The sequence below is a fragment of the Mustelus asterias genome, chromosome 13 (genome assembly GCF_964213995.1).
Source record: "Mustelus asterias chromosome 13, sMusAst1.hap1.1, whole genome shotgun sequence".
In the NCBI taxonomy this organism is placed as follows: domain Eukaryota; kingdom Metazoa; phylum Chordata; class Chondrichthyes; order Carcharhiniformes; family Triakidae; genus Mustelus; species Mustelus asterias.
Genome location: NC_135813.1, coordinates 64,792,516 through 64,815,287, shown reverse-complemented (window position 1 = coordinate 64,815,287; position 22,772 = coordinate 64,792,516). Strand labels below are relative to the sequence as shown.

At 49.6% G+C, this 22,772-nt stretch overlaps 1 protein-coding gene across 4 annotated transcripts in view; it reads right to left on the bottom strand.

Moving 5' to 3' along the window:
* LOC144502714 (uncharacterized) overlaps positions 1-22,772 on the bottom strand; it is a 215,293-nt gene that overhangs the window by 86,023 nt on the left and 106,498 nt on the right. For all 4 annotated transcript variants that reach the window (XM_078226954.1, XM_078226952.1, XM_078226953.1 and 1 more), the window contains 2 exons: positions 21,502-21,654; positions 12,717-12,852 (listed from right to left, as the gene is read on the bottom strand). In XM_078226954.1, coding sequence (XP_078083080.1) covers positions 12,717-12,852; positions 21,502-21,654 — 289 coding nt within the window. The remainder of the gene's footprint in view (positions 1-12,716; positions 12,853-21,501; positions 21,655-22,772) is intronic.

The window sequence follows — 22,772 nt, the reverse complement described above, 5'->3', positions numbered from 1 at the left end:
CGCTCCAAAGAGAAAAGCCCAAGTTCCTTCAACCTTTCCTCATAAGACCTACCCTCCAAACCAGGCAGCATCCTGGTAAATCTCCTTTGCACTCTTTCCAGTGTCTCCGCATCCTTCTTGTAGTGAGGTGACCAGAACTGCACACAATATTCCAAATGTGGTCTCACCAAGGTCCTGTACAGTTGCAGCATAACCCCACGGCTCTTAAACTCAAACCCCCTGTTAATGAACGCCAACACACTATAGGCCTTCTTCACGGCTCTATCCACTTGAGTGGCAACCTTCAGAGATCTATGGATATGAACCCCAAGATCTCTCTGTTCCTCCACATTCTTCAGAACCCTACCTTTGACCCTGTAATCCACATTTAAATTTGTCCTACCAAAATGAATCACCTCGCATTTGCCATTTTTCAGCCCAGCTCTGCATCCTATCTATATCTCCTTGCAGCCTACAACAGCCCTCCACCTCATCCACTACTCCACCAATCTTGGTGTCATCAGCAAATTTACTGATCCACCCTTCAGCCCCCTCCTCCAAGTCATTTATAAAAATTACAAATAGCAGAGGACCAAGCACTGATCCCTGTGGCACTCCACTGGTAACCGGTTTCCAGTCCGAAAATTTTCCATCCACCACCACCCTCTGTCTTCTGTTAGATAGCCAGTTACCTATCCAATTGGCCAAACTTCCCTCTATCCCACACATCCTTACTTTCTTCATAAGCCGACCGTGGGGGACTTTATCAAACACCTTACTAAAATCCATCAGAGGTGGTTGGAACCGCCACCTAGAAGGTCCCCTCCAAGCCACTCACCACCCTGACTTGGAAATATATCACCTTCACTGTCGCTGGGTCAAAATCCTGGAACTCCCTCACTAACAGCACTGAGGGTGTACTTACACCTCAGGGACTGCTGCTATTCAATACGTTAGCTCACCACCACCTTTTCAAAAGCAATTAGGGATAGACAATAAATACTGACCCAGCCAGCAATATCCACATCCATGCATGAATAAAACAAATTGAGACCTCAAACATCTGGAAAACTATGCTTTTTAAGTGAAAAGCATTTGTGCCCCAATGCCCCTAACCTTCCCAAACCTCCCACACACCCCAGTCTCACCCTCTTCCTCCATCCCCCAAATCTCTTCCAACTCCCTCTCCACCCCTCCCCACAATCTCCCCAATATCCCCACACCCTTCCTCCTAACAGCCCCATCTAGCTCCCCACCCGCCAACAACCCCTCTCTCACTGCCCAAACTCCCCAAGCCTCACCCCCCACCGCCCCAGGATCTCAGCAACCTGTGAAATTGACCTGACAGACAGGCTTCAAAAAATCGCAACTTCAGTCTGAAATTTCCAAATTTTCTTTTAAAGCCAGTCTGTCGGGTCCCAAGCTCTGGCTGCTCAGCATAGATGATCAGAGCTCCATCTATAATAACGAGCCTGACCCCTTCCCAGCTGCTGGGCCCCAGTGTTTGGAACTGTCTGCACCCCCTCTCCTGGGCCCTGCTTGGAGGTGCCGGGAGAGATGCTCTGGTGCGCTCTGGCAACACTACACCCCTGGGGGATTTGCCCCTGCTGGGACTCTTTATTTATTTGGAACTATTCTCTACACAGAGAGCCCACAATGAAGGTCAATAAATGTGAGGACATCACTGCCTAGGCTGGTATCTGCACATGTGGGATTTTGAGCTAGGGACGGCGGGGGAGGTCATTCTATTGCAATCTGGGCTGAGAGCCTCAAACAACTGTTACTCCCACCCACGGTCTGCGGAAGGAATCATAGCTTCTCCACTGTCTCCTCACGAGCAGGCAGAGATGTTGGGACTCTTGCTATTCTGAGGCAGCAACGTGATGGGCACTAGACTATCATCGCTAGAAGATTGTCAGACCTAAGCGTAAGTGGCAAAGAAACTTGACTGTAGTAAGATACCCAAAGCTACAATCGATAGATACACTCTTAAAAAACCTTTCACTTACACCCTAGTAACCCGCATAGTGTTAGTGAATTAGTGAGCACAAAAGATCTGTATCAGTTAACGGGTGTCTGTGACTTAGACAGAGAGGCCTATATCAGATCTCAGAGTAAATAGGCTGCAGATTTAGTAAACACAGCAGCGATTACCAAATGCAGACGGTCAGTGCAGAGAACATGTCGAGCGAGTCTAATGTGTACTTGTGTGATGACGTCAATGTCTGGAATAGTGAAATGTAAAACTGTCTTCTAAAGACACTTTCAAAGCAGTGACGTGGTGGCCAAGTGGCCAATATTTATATTGGGTTACACTGAATATATACAGAAAAGTAATATGGATGCTAAATTTGGTTCCCTCGAGCCCATTGTCACGGTGCTGCACATTTCTACACACGTGAGCTGAGTTCAGCGAAGGCTTTAGCACTTGCAGGGAATCTTCAGCAGAAGTATGCAGAGTAGACAGATTGTGGCATCAATTAGTGGGTAAGTCTAACACTGCCATTTTGCAGCTCAGTGCTCCTGTTAACACCGTCTTGCAAACATCACAGCTGAACCCTACCAGGCCTATTTAAAGGGAGCGCCAATGATTTGCAGGTTAGTTGCTGGTTGATTTTGATTGCCTCTTATTGCCATCATGGAAGTGATTGGCGGTTTGCTAAAAAGTTACTTAAAGTCGCCAAAGTCTACAGCGGACGATACAGATGGTGCCGAAGGTCATTCTCCTGACTTCAAAGATTCTGTGCAAACCACCTGCTCCAAGGTATTCCCCTTGGCGCATGGACTAATGAGCAAAGGATGACACAGAGCAGGTCAGGTTGCTGGAAGAGGGAGGAGGAGGTGACGGGGGGTGGGGGGGGGGGTCTCAACAGGAGGCCACATCCCTCCAGGGTGCGCAGAAAACAAGTTTCCTACCTCAGCGAAGAACCTGTGGGACACTTGCACCTCAGTAAGGACACCCTGACTGAAATCTGTCACCTTCCGAACCACAACTGCAACCTCAAAGCAGGATGAGAAGGGTATTATTGCCTGTGGCTCTGAAAGCGATTGAGACCATTTGGGGGTGGCACAATGGTTAGCACTGCTGTCTCACAGCGCCAGGGACCCGGGTTCGATTCCGGCCTCGGGTGACTGTGTGGAGTTTGCACATTCTCCCCGTGTCTGCGTGGGTTTCCTCCCACACTCCAAAGATGTGCTGGTTAGGTTGATTGGCCATCACCAAGACTGTATTCCAAGAAATCAAAATATATGAGTCTATTGAGTCGGTTGGTAATCTGAGGTCATGCACCAACCAACTCAAGAACAGCTTCTTCCCTGCTGCCATCAGACTTTTGAATGGACCTACCTTATATTAAATTGGCCTTTCTCTTCACCCTATCTGTAACTGTGTGGTGAACCATTGTTGGTTCCCACTAGATAGTACTGAGCCAGGGTCTGGCCAGTACTACAAGTATGTATATATGTTGCTGTTGGGGTTAGGGATGGGTTGTTCTACTTGTTGCTGTTGGGGTTAGGGTTGGGCTGTTACACCTTGTATTATAGTTATTGTGGTACATCTCAGTCGGGCTCCGCCTCCTGGGAGAGGTATAAAGGTCACTGCTCTGTCTGGGACCCCTCAGTCTGGGATCGTGTATATAATTAGTAGCTTCGTTGTAACAGCAAATAAAAGCCTTTATTTCCTGAGCATCTCAAGCCTCGTGTGTGATAACGCGCATTAATTTTATTTGCTGTTAAGTAAACTCTCGTCGGAAGAAACAAAAACGATACAGAGAGTATGGAGCAGATATTGAAGCCTGAACGCCTTACACTGGATCCACGTGCGGCGGGCGCCTCTAACACCTTCGACCACTGGTTGAAATGTTTTGAGGACTACCTGGCAGCCTCCGCAGCGGTCACCACAGATGATGACAGACTCCGGGTCCTCCATGCGAGGGTAAGCGACACCGTCTACCTCGCGATCCATGCGGCCACCGACTACACAAAGGCCCTCGAGCTTCTTAAGAAGCGTTACATTAAACCGCCAAACGAAATGCATGCTCGATACCTCTTAGCCACTCGACGACGGCAGCCCGGCGAAACGACGGAAGAATACGCGAACGAGCTCCTACAGGTAGCCAGGGGCTGTAACTGCAAAGCAGTGTCGGCAGATCAGAATATGAACGACCTCGCTCGAGATGCGTTTGTGGCGGGAATCAGATCATCTTACATCCGACTCAGACTACTGGAGCAAGGTAATCTTGACCTCACTAAGGCAATAGAACTAGCGGATATGTTGGAGACGGCCTCCAAAAGCCTAGTATTGTATCCTGAAGACCACGTGGAGACAACGTGGCAGGAGCAGTCGCTGATCCCTCCTCGTCCCTCGGGTTCGTAAAGCTGCGTGATGGTGTGCCCACACTCGGGCCTGACGACGGCAGCAGCTCCGGGCGGCCCGCGGTGTTACTTCTGTGGGGGAGCGAAGCACACTTGGCAACTGTGTCCCACTGAAGCTGTGTTGTGCTCCGCCTGTGGAAAGAAGGGGCACTATTCGAAAGTCTACCGATCTAAACCTGCTTCTCGGAACAGCAGTGCGGCCTGCGATTCCTCGGAGCCCGGTTCTTCGTTGTCGGCATCGTCGAGGGTTTCGTCCACGTGCGAGGCCAGGACGACGCCATTACGGTCGACGGAGTCGGAGATGTGTGACCACCAGGGGTCGCTGAGTTTGGCGCCATCACCCACGTGCGACCTATGGGAGCGGCCACGTTGGTCGGCACCAACCGCGAACGACAAGTCTATGATGGATATTCAGGTAAACGACCACTTGATTTATTGTCTGTTTGACAGCGGGAGCACTGAGAGCTTTATCCACCCAGACACTGTGAAGCGGTGTGGACTCCAGATTCAACCTGTCAAACAGACAATTTCTATGGCATCAAGGTCCCGGTCTGTCACCGTGCTAGGGAGTTGCGTGGTAACTTTAACGGTGCAAGGCACAGTTTACGAGCGTTTCAAGCTCCTGGTGTTGCCGCACCTTTGCGCGCCAATACTTCTCGGACTAAACGTCATGGTCCACTTGAGGAGTGTAACGCTACAGTACGGTGGGCCACTCCCTTCGCTTTCAGTGGGAGAACAGCAGCCTCCAAATTGCCCAACGCGCCCCGCCTGTAGTCTCTCGACGCTGAAGATTACCACACCCTCCCTCTTCCAGAATCTTGTGCCAGGCTGCAAGCCCATTGCGACTAAGAGTAGGCGTTACAGCGCTGAGGATCGGATCTTCATTCGATCTGAAGTTCAGCAGCTCCTCAAGGAAAGGATCATACAACCTAGCGCTAGTCCGTGGAGAGCGCAGGTTGTGGTGGTCAAGAGTGGGAACAAACCCCGGATGGTCATTGACTATAGTCAGACCATTAATAGATACACGCAGCTGGATGCGTATCCCCTCTCGCGCATATCTGACATGGTCAATCAGTTTGCGCAGTACTGGGTGTTCTCCACCATAGACCTCAAGTCTGCCTACCACCAACTCCCCATTCGCCCAGAGGACCGACAATACACGGCTTTTGAGGCGGATGGTCGCTTGTATCACTTTCTCAGGGTTCCCTTTGGTGTCACCAATGGGGTCTCGGTCTTCCAGCGTGCTATGGACCGAATGGTGGACCAGAACGGGCTGCAGGCTACCTTCCCGTACCTGAATAACGTCACCATCTGCGGCCATGACCAGCAGGACCACGACACAAATCTCCTGAATTTCCTACGCACTGCATCTCGCCTGAACCTGACCTACAACAGGGAGAAGTGTGTGTTTCGTACGTGCCGTTTAGCCATCCTCGGATACGTGGTGGAAAACGGGGTCATTGGCCCTGATCCAGACCGTATGCGTCCCCTCTTTGAACTTCCCCTGCCCACTAGTGCAAAAGCACTGAGAAGATGCTTAGGCTTCTTCTCTTATTATGCACAGTGGGTTCCCAATTACGCGGACAAAGCCCGTCCGCTCATCAAGTCCACTTCTTTTCCCCTAACACCAGAGGCTCGATTGGCCTTTGATAAACTAAAAGCCGACATCGCGAAAGCTACGATGCACGCTGTTGATGAGTCCATCCCCTTTCAGGTGGAGAGCGATGCATCTGATTTCGCCCTGGCCGCCACACTTAACCAGGCGGGCAGGCACGTCGCATTTTTTTGTGGAGGCCGTCAGGCACTGGCGCCATTACTTGGCGGGAAAACGGTTCACCCTGATCACGGACCAGCGGTCCGTGGCGTTCATGTTTAATAACACGCTGAGGGGCAAGATCAAGAACGACAAGATCTTGTGGTGGAGAATTGAACTCTCCACCTATAACTATGACATCATGTATCGTCCAGGGAAACTCAATGAGCCCTCGGATGCCCTCTCGCGTGGAACATGCGCCAGTATACAGGAGGACTGTTTGCAGGCTCTCCATAATGACCTATGCCATCCTGGGGTCACTCGGCTCTACCACTTTATAAAAGCCCGCAATCTGCCCTACTCGGTGGAGGATGTCAGGTCCATAACAAGAAGCTGTCGGGTATGCGCGGAATGCAAACCGCACTTTTACCGACCTGATCAGGCATAATTAGTCAAGGCCACTCGTCCCTTCGAAAGACTGAGTGTCGACTTTAAGGGCCCCCTTCCCTCAACAGATCGGAATGTGTACTTCCTCAACATCATTGATGAGTACTCGAGATTCCCTTTTGTTATTCCCTGCTCTGATACATCCGCTGCCACGGTTATCAAGGCATTCCGTGATCTTTTCACCCTGTTCGGGTACCCCAGCTACATTCACAGCGACAGGGGCTCGTCGTTCATGAGCGATGGCTTGAGGCAATACCTGCTCTCATACGGGATTGCCTCTAGTAGAACCACGAGCTACAACCCTAGGGGTAACGGACAGGTGGAACGTGAGAATGCTACAGTCTGGAAGGCTGTCTTACTGGCGTTGAAGTCAAAAAGCCTTCCAGTCTCCCGTTGGCAAGAGGTGCTCCCTGATGCGCTCCATTCCATACGCTCACTCCTGTGTACGGCAACCAACGCTACTCCCCATGAGAGGCTGTTTTCATTCCCTCGGAAGTCTTCCTCTGGGACCTCATTACCGTCTTGGTTGACGTACTCAGGACCTGTCCTCCTGCGGCGACATGTAAGGGCCCGCAAGTCCGACCCGTTGGTCGAACAGGTCCATCTCCTCCACGCCAACCTTCAGTATGCCTATGTGGCATACCCTGACGGGCGAGAGGACACGGTCTCGATCCGAGACCTGGCGCCAGCAGGGGACGTAGAAACCCCTGTCGCTCCCATACCCCCTGTTACAAACCCCATAACTATTGTTTCCCCTCCGGACACGGCGTGGGCAGCATCGGGACCATTACTGAACCCTTTTACTCCCGTGTACAGCTTGCCTGAGTCCAGAGGATGGTCGCCACTTCAGGGTGTGTCGGAACTCCATGGATTACCATCACCTCGGGGTCAACCGGCCTGTGAGTCTGTGGAGGAACAGTTGGACATCGCCTTGGGGAGAACGCCACCGCGAGTGCCTACTCCGGTGTCATCACCGGTATTGAGGAGGTCACAACGACGGTGCGGTCCCCCTGACCGTCTGAACTTATAGACTGATGACAAATTATTCTGTTTTTTGTACCCCGCCGGCCTTTGTCTTCAAAGGAGGGGTGAATGTGGTGAACCATCGTTGGTTCCCACTAGATAGTACTGAGCCAGGGTCTGGTCAGTACTACAAGTATGTATATATGTTGCTGTTGGGGTTAGGGATGGGTTGTTCTACTTGTTGCTGTTGGGGTTAGGGTTGGGCTGTTACACCTTGTATTATAGTTATTGTGGTACATCCCAGTCGGGCTCCGCCTCCTGGGAGAGGTATAAAGGTCACTGCTCTGTCTGGGACCCCTCAGTCTGGGATCGTATATATAATTAGTAGCTTCGTTGTAACAGCAAATAAAAGCCTTTATTTCCTGAGCATCTCAAGCCTCGTGTGTGATAACACGCATCAAACTGCAACACTATATTCTGCACCCTCTCTTTTCCTTCTCCCAGATGTACTCTATGTATGGTATGCTTTGCCTGTATAGCGCGCAAGAAACAATATTAGTCACTGCATACCAATACATGTTATAATAATAAATCAATTCAAATCAATTTCATTCTCTCTTGCCAGAGGGAAGCAGGGGGGAGGGGGGGGGCACACAGCTCCTCAAGGATTGCAGGCTTCTCCCTGGTACACAGTGCCACTGACTCCAAACACATTACTTTGTCTGTGCTGCAAAATGACGGATCAAAAGGGATTCTATTCTCTCAAAATCCAACCTGTGTGATTAAACATAGAATATCGTGCAGACCAATGTCAGGTTTCCCTGCAGCAACCATGGTGCCTTCATTCTGTGACAGTCCGCTGTGACATCTGCGTTCGAGCCTCCCGCAGGTTAGAGGGTGGTTACTGGGTGGCAAAGGCTGTCCTTTAATGACATGGCTCCTGTGCAAGACCCACGCAAGAATGTGCAGCACACACATGGCAAAAGTCATACTGCAGGCAAAGTGTGATGGAGCAGACCAGTAACTTGCTGCAACAACAATTCAATGCCTGGACCACTCCGTTGGAACCCTGTGGCACTCGCTGGGATGAGTGTGAAGATTCTGCATGGTCTGCTGCAGGAAGCGTAACCCCACTATCACAAAGAGACGTCCTTGCTGCCAGTTATAGAGCGACCAACTGATGAACAGAAGGAGGAAGAAGAGGGAGACGAGAGGAAAGTAAAGGGAAAAAGCAAAATACTGCAGATGCTGGAATCGGAAACAAAAACAGAAAATGCTGGAAAATCTCAGCAGGTTGGACAGCGTCTGTGGGGAGAGAATCGAGCCAACATTGCAAGTCTGGATGATCCTTCGTCAAGAGCATGGAATTTAATGCACGTAACTGGCTCCTTCCAGATTGGGGAAGAAGGGAGGGAGGACGAAGGGTCATCTAGACTCAAAACATTGGCTCTATTCTCTCCCACAGACGCTGTCAGACCTGCTGGGATTTTCCAGGAAAGTAAATGAGTTGGAAGAGGAAGGGAGGAGGTAAGGACCAGCCCCGAGTAGTCCAGGATATGACCCCAATGATTGTTATAATGTAACCAATGGCAACATTGGAATTTGTTATAATGTAACCCATGGTGACATGCTGTGAGGGTCAGCAATGTAACCAATGGCAAAATGATGTGATGGTCAGCTGACCCGGTATAAATAGAAAGCAGATGGGGATTGTGGGGAGTGTGTGTGGCCCAGGGCGTAGCCTGACTGTTGGTGAAACAAAGTTAAACCATTTTTAAAAAATTTACTTTGTGAAGTTGGTTCTTTTATTGGTTGCAACTGGAGCATCCTTACTGCTGGATGAATAATTATTCATTGGCCAAAACCTCCTGCCTGCCCTTCCGCTGCCACTGGCCATCGGAACATCCACTCGGTCACAATGCTAAACTGAAAGTCACTGCACAACACATACTCCAAACCAACATTATGCATCACAAAGCAACCAATCACCCTTGTACAAGTCCTCAGCACAGAGTTCCCCAAAGTGTGGGTGGCGAGCCCCCATAGGGTAGCGAGATGAGAGCTGAGAGTCAGGCGCTCCGAGGCAGCAATGACTGCGTGAAACCCGGACTGAATTCTGACAATGTTTTGTTTTGTGTTGTGTTGATGGGTGTGGCCTAAGGAGCGGAGGCCCAATTGCTGCAAAAGATTCAAATATACGAATTAGGAGGAGTAGGCCATTCTTATAGAAACATATAAGATTATGAAAGGAATAGATAAGATAGAAGCAGGGAGGTTGTTTCCACTGGCAGGTGAAACTAGAGCTAGGGGGCATGGCCTCAAAATAAAGGGGAGCAGATTTAGGACTGAGTTGAGAAAAAACGTCTTCACACAAAGTGTTGTGAATCTGTGGAATTCCCTGCCCAGTGAAGCAGTTGAGGCTGCCTCATTGAATGTTTTTAAGGCAAGGGTAGATAAATTTTTGAACAGTAAAGGAATTAAGGGTTATGGTGAGCGGGCGGGTAAGTGGAGCTGAGTCCACGAAAAGATCAGCCATGATCTTATTGAATGGCGGAGCAGGCTCGAGGGGCCAGATGGCCTACTCCTGCTCCTAGTTCTTATGTTCTTATTCTGCCCCTCTACCCTGCTCCACCATTCATTAAGATCATGGCTGATCTGTCAGTGGCCTCATTGCCACTATTCAGCCCAGCCCAATACAAGAATACAAGTTAGGATTAGGCCATTCGGCCCCTCTGCCAATAAGTAGTCTTTTTGTTTATTTTTGCGGGAGATTTGCCTTTTATGGGTGGCATGGTGGCACAGTGGTTAGCACTGCTGCCTCACAGCTCCATGGACCTGGGTTCAATTCCCAGCTTAGGTCACTGTCTGCGTACATTTTGCACATTCTCCCCGTGTCTACGTGGGTTTCCTCCGGGTGCTCCGGTTTCCTCCCACAATCTAAAGATGTGCAGGTTAGGTGGATTGGCCATGCTTAATTGCCCCTTAGTGTCCCGGGATGCGTAGGTTAGAGAGATTAGCGGGGTAAATATGTAGGGGTACGGGGATAGGGCCTGGGTGGGATTGTGGTCGGTGCAGACTTGATGGGCTGAATGGCCACCTTCTGAACTGTAGGGATTCTATGATTCAACAACTCCCCCCACTCACCATGAGGGAGATGGGGGATGAAGGAGAGGGAAATGGGGGTTGATGGAAGGGTAGAATTCGGAGAGAAGACCCCAGTCAGATCAGACATGAGCTTATTGAATGGTGCAGCAGTTCCAAGGGGCCGAATGGCCTTCTCGTGCTCCTATTTCATGTGTACTTCTTCCATGGCCCAGAAAATAATTCCTTTCAAGTATTTATACAATGCCATTTGGAAAGCAATTATTGAAGCTGCTTCAACAACACTTCCAGGCAGCGCACTCACAACTCACTGTGACAAATGCTCAGAGACTTTCTCATTGCAAGAAATGCTTGGATGCTTCAAATTCCACATAAACAGCTTCTCAGAAAAAATTCTCAAAAAATAAAACTGAACATTTTTAAAAACAAATAGCAAAAAAGAGAATCATGAAAACCAGAATGAAAGGAGAAAATAAATCAGACATAAGAGTGGCACGGCGGCACAGTGGTTAGCATTGCTGCCTCACAGCTCCAGGGAACTGGGTTCAATTCCGGCCTTGGGTCACTGTCTGTGTGGAGTTTGCCCATTCGCCCTGTGTCTGCGTGGGTTTCCTCCGGGTGCTCCGGTTTCCTCCCCCAGTCCAAAGATGCGCGGGTTAGATGGATTGGCCATGCTAAATTGCCCCTTAGTGTCTCAAGATGTGTGGGTTAAGGGGATTAGTGGGCTAAATGTGCGGAGTTACAGGGATAGGGCAGGTGCATGGGCCTGGGTAGGATGCTCTGTTGGAGGGTCAGGGCAGACCTGATGGGCTGAATGGCCTCTTTCTGCACTGTAGGGATTCTATGAATTGCACCAGACTGCACTGAAATATGCTGGAACATGAAGTTACAACATATTTTCAGTCGGAATGAGTAAACGAAGGGCGGCCGGGGCAAGTTTGAACAGTATCCCAGTGTGAGCAAGTGGGATTCAAACCCTTTAACCCTATTGAGAGGGCCAGTGTGAAGGACACAATAAGGGTGAATGAATAGGTTTAGTAAAAGGCAGGGACAGATCTAACATCCCTCCATGCCTGAGCCATGAATAAACGATTGTAAGCTGTCTCTGAGTCTCCTGTGGTTCATTGGAAGATGTCCACCACAACAGGCAGCAATTGGGCAGAACTCAAATCCACCAGATTCCACACCGCACAACTCACTGGTAACCTCGCCACTGCCTACTCTAAATAATCATCGATCATCGACATTAGAGACAGGGGGTTGGGATTCTCTACATCCTGCCATTGGCCCTTAACAGAAGTCAGTGTATCCTTAACAATAGTAACATCTGGTCATAGATCACAGGTTCGCTGCAGTACAGAAGGAGGCCATTCGGCCCTTCAAGCCTGCACTGACAACTTACCCACCCAGGTCCTATCCCCGAAACCCTTTACCCTGCTAATCGCCCTAACACTAGGGGTCAATTTTAGCATGGCCAATCCACCTAACCTGCACATCTTTGGAGTGTGGGAGGAAGCCAGAGCACTTGAAGGAAAGCCACACAGACACGCGGAGAATGTGCAAATTCCACCCAGACAGTGACCCAAGCCGGGAATCGAACTCTGGTCTCTGGCGCTGTAAGGCAGCAGTGCTGACCACTGTGCCACCGTGCCACCCCTGGTAAGAGCTGACCACCCACCCTGGGCCCTAAAAATGTAAAGTGTTGACATTTTATGATGGAATTAGTGGATTACTATTTCCACTTTTACAATGAGGAATCAAGTGGAGCAGAATTCCATGCGGGGTGGGGAGTAAGGGATCCAATATTGTCCTCCTGGGGCTTTCTCAATGGGGTCTGGACCCCTGGTTGAGCCTGCTGCTGAAATGAGAGAATCTCCCATCTATAGCCCCGCTCCCCAAATATCTGCTGGCATTGATGCCAGGCAGCTCTGCCTATTGGGAGCAATGGAGCAGTAAAATGGGATGAATAGAATAGTTTGGGCAACAAATACTTCAGTCATCTCATCACTGGAACAAAGCCACATGGTTTTAAGCAGTCCCCCTTCAATCGGAATTGATTGAGTTCTATCCAGAGACAGCCTGAATATTGTCCACTTACCTGCCCAGGTTTATAAGGAACGCAAAGCTACAAGCGAATGACAGGTGGAAGATGTAAGAGGTCCACGGTACCCAGTAGTGTCTGTCGTAAATATTGGGGTCTGTGTCATGCCAAGTCCACCAAAGCAGCTTTATGCCTGAAAATTACATTTCACAAATGTTAATGGGGGGCTGGTTTTTAAAAGTTTATTCATTAGCACCACAAATAGCCTTACGTTAACACTGCAATGAAGTTACCGTGAAAATCCCCTCGTCGCCACACTCCGGCACCTGTTCGGGAACACTGAGGGAGAATTTAGCATGGCCAATGCGCCTAGCCAGCACATCTTTCAGACTCTGGGAGGAAACCGGAGCACCCGGAGGAAACCCCACACAGACACGGGGAGAACGTGCAGACTCCGCACAGACAGTGACCCAAGCTGGGAATCGAACCCTGGGCCGGGAATTGAACTCGGGTCCCGGGCACTGTGAGGCATCAGTGCTAACCGCTGTGCCACCGTGGTTATGGTGAAATGTGTGTGAATCTCAAACATTATCTGAGCACTACAGCGACTCAGTGCTGAGCGTGTTAGGTGAACCCACACACACAAGGAAAGAGCTCGGCTCCAGCCTGTGTGTGGTTGGATTCACTCAGTGTTGTGACCAATGGTACAAAGCAACATGAATTGAATCTGAATGCATACTAAGTTGCTGTGATGTGAAACCTCTATATTATGCTGCTGGCTGGGATGAGAGAGCTGGGAAAACACACATTGGGATATTCAATAATGCCAATCAGCTGCTGTTATTTATTTTCCCTTTCTCTCAGCCAGGTTGAAGAACATCCATTTGTAATAACCATGAAACCATTGCCTTCTATACCCTGGAGATGTCAATGGGTAATACTCCTGTCTCTGAGTCAGAAGGTTCTAAGTACATATACCACACACTCCAGAGATTTGACCACATAATTCAGGCTGACACTCCAGTGCAGTTCTGAGGGAATGCTGCACTGCCAAAGGTGCCAGCATTCCGAGCCGACATTTAACTAAGGCCAATGGAAAAGATCCCGTGGTATTATTTTGAAGAAAATAAAGGCAGTTCTCCCTGGTGTTCTGGCTACTGGGAAAATGCAAGGGAGTGAGACTACCAGTCTCTTTCGCAGAGTGCTGGCAGAGATACGATGGGCTGAATGGCCTCCATCTGTGTGGGATCAGTTCTATTGTTCGATATTATTTCTCCTCAACCAACATCACTTAAACGGATGATCTGATCGTTCCCACATTGCTGTTCGTGAGACTCTGATTTAATGTTTCATGTATTAAAACAATGGCCGGAATTTTCCGGCTGTTCCCGCGGTGGGATCTTCCAGCCGCGGGTTTCTCGGAGTTTATTCAGAGCTGCTTCATCACAAAATTCCTGCTTTTTCTGCAGGTTGGATCGTCTGCAAAGCAGAACTCATCATGCTGCTCTAGTCCAACTTGTCCACACCTAGACACTGCTCCACATTTCATACCAGGTCTTCTGAGCCCAATGTATACAGGAATGCGAAGCAAAGCATCCATGTGATGCCCTGACTGTGTCCGGGGTTGTGGGGTTTAAACAAAAGAAAAATATGTGGTTTGCACACATCGATTCAAACTGACACACAACAGGTTTTATTGCAGGAGCTGCTGACTGTACAGAATAGAAAATGAGGCTGTGAAACACCCCAATGACATCACCATCAAATCATGTGACTGCCTCTTAAAGCAATCTTGCAACCACTTAAGTATATAACATTCCAACAGAGAATATTGGGGAAGAACACATGGTCCCTCTTGGTACCTTTATGGTACTAACTGCCCTCTGGTAAATTTAAATGTCCAATGAGAATGTTAATGAATGGATGAATAATTGAATGGGTATGGTGCATGTGGTGGTAGGTGAGTTGGGTGACAGATGGATAAGGTGGCAGGTGTGTTGGGTGGTAGGTGCATAGGATGGCAGGCGGGTTGGGGATAGTTAGGTCAGGTATGGAGGAATAGTCAGGTCAGTGGCTAGTCTGGTCCAGTCAACTGTAGTCGGGTGGTCAGAACAGAAGAACTAGGAGCAGGAGTAGGCAATTCAGCCCTTCAAGCTTGCTCTGCCATTCAATACAATCATGGTTAATCCAATCTCCAAAAATATGTGGATTAGGTTGATTGGCTGTGGTAAATTGCCCCTTCGTGTCCAAAGATGTGTAGGTTAGGGGGATTAGTGGGGTAAATGTGTGGGATGACAGAGATAGGGCCTGGATAAGATGCTCTTTTGGAAGTAGAGAGATGGATGAACTGCAGTTCGCCAAGCGAGGAGTCATTCCAAGTGATGAACTGACTGTGAAGCACTTGGGAACATTGCAAGGATGTGAAAGATGCTAGCTAAATGCAGCTTCTTTCTTTGTTATGTCCTTAGTTCCACCCCTGCAGACAGAGACAGACCCAAACTCACTGAGTGCACCCCCTTCAATGTTTTCCAGTTCCAAAGAAGAGTCACATTGGACTCAAAACATTAACTCTGGGTGCGATCTTACCGGCCGCTCTCGCCACACCCCCGCTGCGGCGGGGTCGGAGAATTTGGCGCCCAGCCAAATCTCTGTTCACTGCGGCAGGCAGGGAAAATCCCGCCAGTGTGAACGGTGGTAAGATTCCGGCCTCTGTTTCTCTGCAGATGCTGCCAGACCGGCTACGTTTCTCTGGCATTTTCCGTTTTTTATTTCAGATTTCCACATTTTGCTTTTCTATTCAAATCCCTGCTAGCTTTGATTGGATTTAGCTCCTCTCCCTGCCTGAGATTGAAAGCTGCACTCCCCACCAGAGTAATTGAAAATATTCATCCCGTTGTAAGGATTAAGAAAAGCAAAGAAACATTCTCATTTCGAAACCTGGTTAATTTTCAGACAGGCAAACTTCAAACAAAATCTGTCACGCAAAGGGGAGCTTGGTTTGTTCATCCCTATATTAGAACCCTTCTTATTTCTCTGATAAAGCAGCAGAGATCCCATGTGAGCAGCAGGAAGGAGTGAGTCAGAGCAGCAGCCTCTCGCTGTGTTGCACTCCTTGTCCGATTTAATATTGTCAACGGGCTGAATAAGTAATGTTTATCCCGTGGAGAGGGTCAAACAGGGGACTTTAAGGAATTACTACGCATGACAGCTCTGCCCAAGCCTGCTGCTTCCTCATCCATCGTTCTGGGGATTTAGTGCCCAGAGCACAGCCGGCATTAGCCGTGGCTCCCATTTTAACTCGCGGGCCTGTATAAAATCAGGCCATCGCGGATATGTTCAGAGGGCACTCTGCAGGCTTATGGCCGACTGCCTGAGTTGGGCAGGTTAAACATAGAACAGTACAGCACAGGAACAGACCCACAGACCCTTCGGCCCACGATGCTGTACCGAACATGACGCCAAATTAAACTAATCCCTCCTGCCTGCCCTTGGCCCATACCCCTCTATTCCTTTTATATTCATGTGCTTATCTAAAGGCCCCTTAAATGCCCCTGTCGGATCTGCCTCCACCACCACCCCTGGCAGCGCATTCCGGACACCTACCACTCTCTGTGTAAAAAAACTTGCCCCTCACATCTCCTTTGAACTTTCCCCTTCTCACCTTAAGTACAATTTTTGATTTGATTTGATTTATTATTGTTACATGTATTAGTAAACAGTGAAAAGCATTGTTCCTCGAGCGCTATACAGACAAAGCATACCGTACATAGAGAAGGAAAGGAGAGAGTGCAGAAGGTAGTGTTACAGTCATAGCTAGGGTGTAGAGAAAGATCAACTTAATGCGAGGAAGTCCATTCAAAAGTCCTACCAGGGAAGAAGCTATTTTTGAGTCGGTTGGCACGTGTCCTCAGACTTCACATGCCCCCTAGTATTAGACATTTCAACTCTGGGAATAAAATTCTGACCATCAACCCTACCTATGCCTCTCATAATTTTATAGGCTTCTATCAGGTCACCCCTCAGCCTCTGTCGCTCCAGAGAAAACAACCCTAATTTGTCCAGCCTCTGCTTATAGCTCCTACCCTCTAGTACCGGAAACATCCTGGTAAACCTCTTCCGCATCCTGGTAAACCTCTTCCGCATCCTCTCCAAAGCCTCCACATCCTTCCTGTAATGTGGTGACCAGAATTGAACACAATACTCTAAGTGCAGCCTAACCAAAGTTTTATAAAAGTGCAACATGACATCCTGACTCTTGTACTCAGTGCCCCGACCAATAAAGGCAAGCATACCATACACCTTCTTTACCACCCTACCCTTAACACTTGATCACGGATGGTCAACCCTTGGGGATTCCCAGTGGGTAAATATTCTGGGCAGTTCTGACCGCTCATTCACCCTCTCCCCTTTCCTTCAGGCAAGTGGGGTTTAACATTATGGCTGGAATTTTACCGTCCTGCCCGCCACGGGAATCGGAGTGGGTGAGGGGCGGACCATGGAAAGGTCCATTGACCTCAGGTGGAATTTTATGGTTTCGGGACCAGCGAGGCTATAAAATCCCGTCCCATAACTCTGTGCCCAGAGTCAGGAGAAGAAAGATGGTCAGATCTGAGTCTTTTGTTTCAAACATCTCCCACACTGCAGTGTTTGCATGAGGGGGAGGGATTACTTTGCATTCCAGCACTGAGGGAGGAAGCACCTCATTGAGGAAGGCCTTATCCAAGCAAATTACTCAGTTCAAGCGCAATTAGGGATGGGCGATAAATGCCGGCCATATCCCTTGATAAGAATAAATAAAACATGGTTAGCTCCAAATGCCATCCTGGCATTGCCCAAATGAACAGCCTGATCAGCAGGTAGGAGGGAACACTCAGGGCCCTTGACGTTCAGTTTTGCACCTCACACCTCCGACACTGCAGTACACCCTCAGTGGGTACCTATACTGTGTGCTCAGGCCCACGGTAGAGTATTGACCCAAGGCCTTCCCACTCAGAGGCAATGGCGCTAGGCTAAGTGGACGCCAAGTCAGGGAGGTGCGAGGAGTTGGCATCAATAGAGATCCAGACATTTCCTGTTGGAAATTCTTCTGCTACGACAAAATCCAATTGGAAAAATAATCCGCAGTAGCGAGCCCCGTTAAAGGGACAAGGTGTCAGAGGGTCATGTGACCTGTTTGGCCAATTGGGCCGGAGTGTGGGCTCTCCCAAGCAGTCTAGAATTTGGAGTTGAAGCATTCCATAGCATCATTCTCAATTGCTGTGAATAATTAGTACAGTTAATAAATAGTTTAGCTGTTACCCTTCTTGGTGGCTGCTACTCTTTCGATTATATCACAAGATCCATTCCTCCTGAACCTCAGGAGCACAGGAAGAAACGCAAGGATTTCTAGTTATTAAATTCCAAAGCTGGATGTTCTATCTTTCTCTTCGACTTAAATTAAACCTTCAAACTGATGACTGGGCAATGGAAGCTTAACATTCTTACAGAGAGATATCTAAAGATGCAGATGAATCATAACTTAATCATTTCAGTTTAAACTGCAGCCAGATTCAATTTAATAACTTGCATGTGAAAATAGGACAGAATCCACCTCATTTAAATCTGCAAAGGGAACTTGCAGCTTGTTCCATTAATCTGCGCTCGGAATATGCAGCGAGTGGACCGGGCGATATGTGAAAGAGGAGATATCAGAGCTCCGTGTCATTAGCAGATTTCTCTTTTTTAAAAAACCTTCTTGAAGTTACAAATTGGACATTTAACAGGCAGTGACTACTCTGTCTTGATAACTGGCTGATTCAGTCAAGGTTTTTGCAGGGGTCCAAGAACATGAGTCAGAGGCATCTTGAGAGCAGAAACCCAAGGGTTTGGAATGCAGGAGCCCGAGGAGTCCAGAGAACAGGGGCTCAAAGAGTCTGGAGTGCAGGGGTCAGAGGGTCTGGGATGCAGGGGTCAGAGGGGCTGGATTGCAGGGGTCAGAGGGGCTGGAGTGAAGGGGTCAGAGGGGCTGGAGTGCGGGGGTCAGAGGGGCTGGAATGCGGGGGTCAGAGGAGCTGGAATGCAGGGGTCAGAGGGGCTGGCATGCAGGGGTCAGAGGGACTGGAATGCAGGGGTCAGAGAGGCTGGAGTGCAGGCGTGCGAGGGCCTTGAGTGCAGGGGTGTGAGGGCCTGGAGTGCAGGGGTCAGAGGAGCTGGAGTGCAGGGGTCAGAGGGGCTGGAGTGAAGGGGTCAGAGGGGCTGGAGTGCAGGGGTCAGAGGGGTTGGAATGCAGGGGTCAGAGGGGCTGGAGTACAGGGGTCAGAGGGGTTGGAATGCAGGGGTCAGAGGGGCTGGAGTGAAGGGGTCAGAGGGGTTGGTTTGCAGGGGTCAGAGGGGCTGGAGTGAAGGGGTCAGAGGGTTGGAATGCAGAGGTAAGAGGGGCTGGGGTGAAGGGGTCAGAGGGGCTGGAATGCAGGGGTCAGAGGGCCTGGAGTGCAGGGGTCAGAGGGGCTGGAGTGCGGGGGTCAGAGGAGCTGGAATGCAGGGGTCAGAGGGGCTGGGGTGCAGGGGTCAGAGGAGCTGGAATGCAGGGGTCAGAGGGGCTGGAGTGCAGGGGTCAGAGAGGCTGGAGTGAAGGGGTCAGAGGGGTTGGAATGCAAGGGTCAGAGGGGCTGGAGTGAAGGGGTCAGAGGGGCTGGAATGCAGGGGTCAGAGGGCCTGGAGTGCAGGGGTCAGAGGGGCTAGAGTGCGGGGGTTAGAGGAGCTGGAATGCAGGGGTCAGAGGGGCTGGAGTGCAGGGGTCAGAGGGCCTGGAGTGCAGGGGTCAGAGGGGCTGGAGTGCGGGGGTCAGAGGAGCTGGAATGCAGGGGTCAGAGGGGCTGGAGTGCAGGGGTCAGAGGGGCTGGGGTGCAGGGGTCAGAGGGGCTGGAGTGCAGGGGTCAGAGGGGCTGGAGTGCAGGGGTCAGAGAGGCTGGAGTGCAGGGGTCAGAGAGGCTGGAGTGCAGGGGTCAGAGGGGCTGGAGTGCAGGGGTCAGAGGGGCTGGAGTGCAGGGGTCAGAGGGGCTGGGGTGCAGTGGTCAGAGGGGCTGGAGTGCAGGGGTCAGAGGGGCTGGAGTTACAGAGCCGGGAGAAGGTCTCCTGCTTCCATCGGCTCCACAAAAAACATGTTCACTGACAATCCTTTGCTCTGATTGGCGGTTGCATTGGGCTAGTTCCAGTTGTTATTCCATGGCTCTTGAGCCTCTTGTCAGGATTGGAAGTCGCTCAGAAAAGTCCCCAGAAACATCGCCAAACCTGCCCGCGTGAATGGGAACCGACTACAAGACAAAGTCTATTGGCAGTGACTATATCTAGTGCCCTCTCAGCAAGAATCACTGGACATCAAACACGAGGAGCAACTGATTTTATGCCTCCTAATCCAACGTTAGCATCCAAACTGATGGCCAGGCAAGAACCAACAACTGTAATCACAGACTGGGTACTAGGGTGGGGTTGGCCTACTCTGTATAACTCAATGAATACAATAGCTCTTCCCACAACCTGGGGCAGAAGGGCTCTAGTGAGCTGCTTCATCACTGAGGTTCCACAGGGCACGATCATACTCCTTCCCAATTATCTTGCTGACTTACTTTTTGTTCCGATTCCCATTCGGATAAAATTATCCCTGAATAACTTTACTCCACACAGCTTTTCACCCGTAGATTCATAGAATCCCTACATTACAGAAGGAGGCCATTTGGCCCATTGAGTCTGTACTGACCACAATCCCACCCAGGCCCTATTCCTGTAACACCACACATTTACCCTGCTCACCCCCCTGACACTAGGGTCAATTTAACACGGCCAATGCACCTAACCAGTGCGTCTTTCAGTGTGTGGGGAAACCGGAGCACCCGGTGGAAACTCACACAGACACGGGGAGAACGTGCAGACAGTGACCCGAGGCTGGAATCAAACCCGGGTCCCTGGCACTGTGAGGCAGCAGTGCTAACCACTGTGCCACCGTGCCGCCCAGTTCACTTAGCAGGATCTTTCCAGTTTCACCTACACAGTCCGATAATGGGTGGGAAGTGATCGGGAGATGGGGGTTGGTGATGGATGGTGGTGGTGGGGAAGGGGGGATGTGGGGGTGGTGGGGGCAGCAGCCTGCAGTAGTTACAGACCCGGGAGAAGGTCTCCTGCTTCCATCGGCTCCACAAAAAACATATATAATTTTAAAAGTTTCTGTGGACTTTTCTGAGCGACTTCCAATCCTGACAAGAGGCTCAAGAGCCATGGAATAACAACTGGAACTAGCCCAATGCAACCGCCAATCAGAGCAAAGGATTGTCAGTGAACGGCATGATGATCCTTGACCCGGAAGCAGTAACAGTCAGGAAAATTTGTAATTACTTTAAAATGTTTATGAAATCTGTAATTGTTCTCAAAAATGTTTGGAAAGGACTTTAAGTGTTTGCATTACTTGTAAAGGGAGCAATTATAATTTTTTGATAATAAAAAACATCGGTTCATTGGGCAGCACGGTGGCACAGTGGTTAGCACCGCTGCCTCACAGCGCCAGGGTCCCGGGTTCGATTCCTGGCTCGTGACACTGTCTGTGTGGAGTTTGGACGTTCTCCCAGTGCCTGCGTGGGTTTCCTCCGGGTGCTCCGGTTTCCCTCCACAGTCCAAAGATGTGTGGGTTAGGTGGATTGGCCACGCTAAATGTATGGGGTTACAGGGATAGGGCTGGTGAGAGTGCCTGGATAAGATACACTTTCAGAGAGTCAGACTCGATGGGCTGAGTGGCCTCTTGCGCACTGTCGGGATTCTATGATTCTATGAAACGATTAGGAGCAAAACAACAGGAGAGACGAGAATATCTTACCCATGATGTCATATGGAACATCAATCAGTAGATCGCCAAGTCCAACCGCAAACGGTTCCGCCCACCACGGTAATCCAAGACAGCTGACTGCTGCGTAAGCCTGGTAGATAACGATGGGATAGAGAAAGATGATGTGGAGTGGCAGGCGTTTACCTGAAATTGGAATAAAGAACAGGGTTCACCTCTATGTCCACAATGGGGGGTACAGTGGTCCTGAGTGATTGTGCAGACCCTGTGAGACAGTGATCAAAGCTGCAACGCATTGCCCTGAATAAGCCTAGCACATTCTCAACTGCAGGCAGCCGGTAGTGGTGGTGGAAGCGGATTCGATTGAGTCTTTGAAGAGACTTTTGGATAGGTTCATGGGGGTTGGTAAGATAGAGGGTTATTGATGAGCCTAGAAGGTAAGGAAATTGTTCGGCGCAACTTGTGGGCCGAAGGGCCTGTTTGTGCTGTAGCTTTTCTATGATCTATGTTCTATTACTGAACCAACTTTACTAACACCTCCTCAACAGGGAAGACAAAATGCTCAGATCTGGCAATCTATCATCACAAACTGCCTCAATGGCTGAAAACAACCATCTACGCCATTCCTCGCAGCATTAGTCCAGGTCTGGATCACTCGTCCAGTAGCATTACCACTATGCTACATCCCCACACAAGTAGTTTTTTGTGTTATGTTTTTGAATGGGGAAGCAATGGCCTAGTATTATCGCTAAACTATGAATCCAAGGACTCGGCTAAAGTTCTGGGGATCCGGGTTCAAATCCCGCCACGACAGATGGTGGAATTTGAATTCGATAAAAAATATCTGGAATTAAGAATCTACTGATGACCATGGAACCATTGTTGATTGTTGGAAAAACCCATCTGGTTCACTAATATCCTTTAGGGAAGGAAATCTGTCATCCTTACCTGGTCTGGCCTACATGTGGCTCCAGAGCCACAGCAATGTGGTTGACTCTTAACTGTCCTCTGAAATGGCCTAGCAAGCCACTCAGTTCAAGGGCAACTAGGGATGGGCAATAAATGCTGGCCCTGCCAGCGATGCCCATGTCCCACGAATGAATTTTTAAAAAACATTCTGCACAGCCCTCCTGCAAAGGTCAAAACCCAATGCCCACGGATGTTCTGTCAATATGTCTGGCACTGCCCCAGTGCCCATCTCACTTTGGACATGAAGCAGGTACAAGTGATTTTAGTTCTGGGTCATATATGTCTAGAGCACAACAGGAGGCAATGTGTTTGATTCAAAGTCAATGGTGGCACAG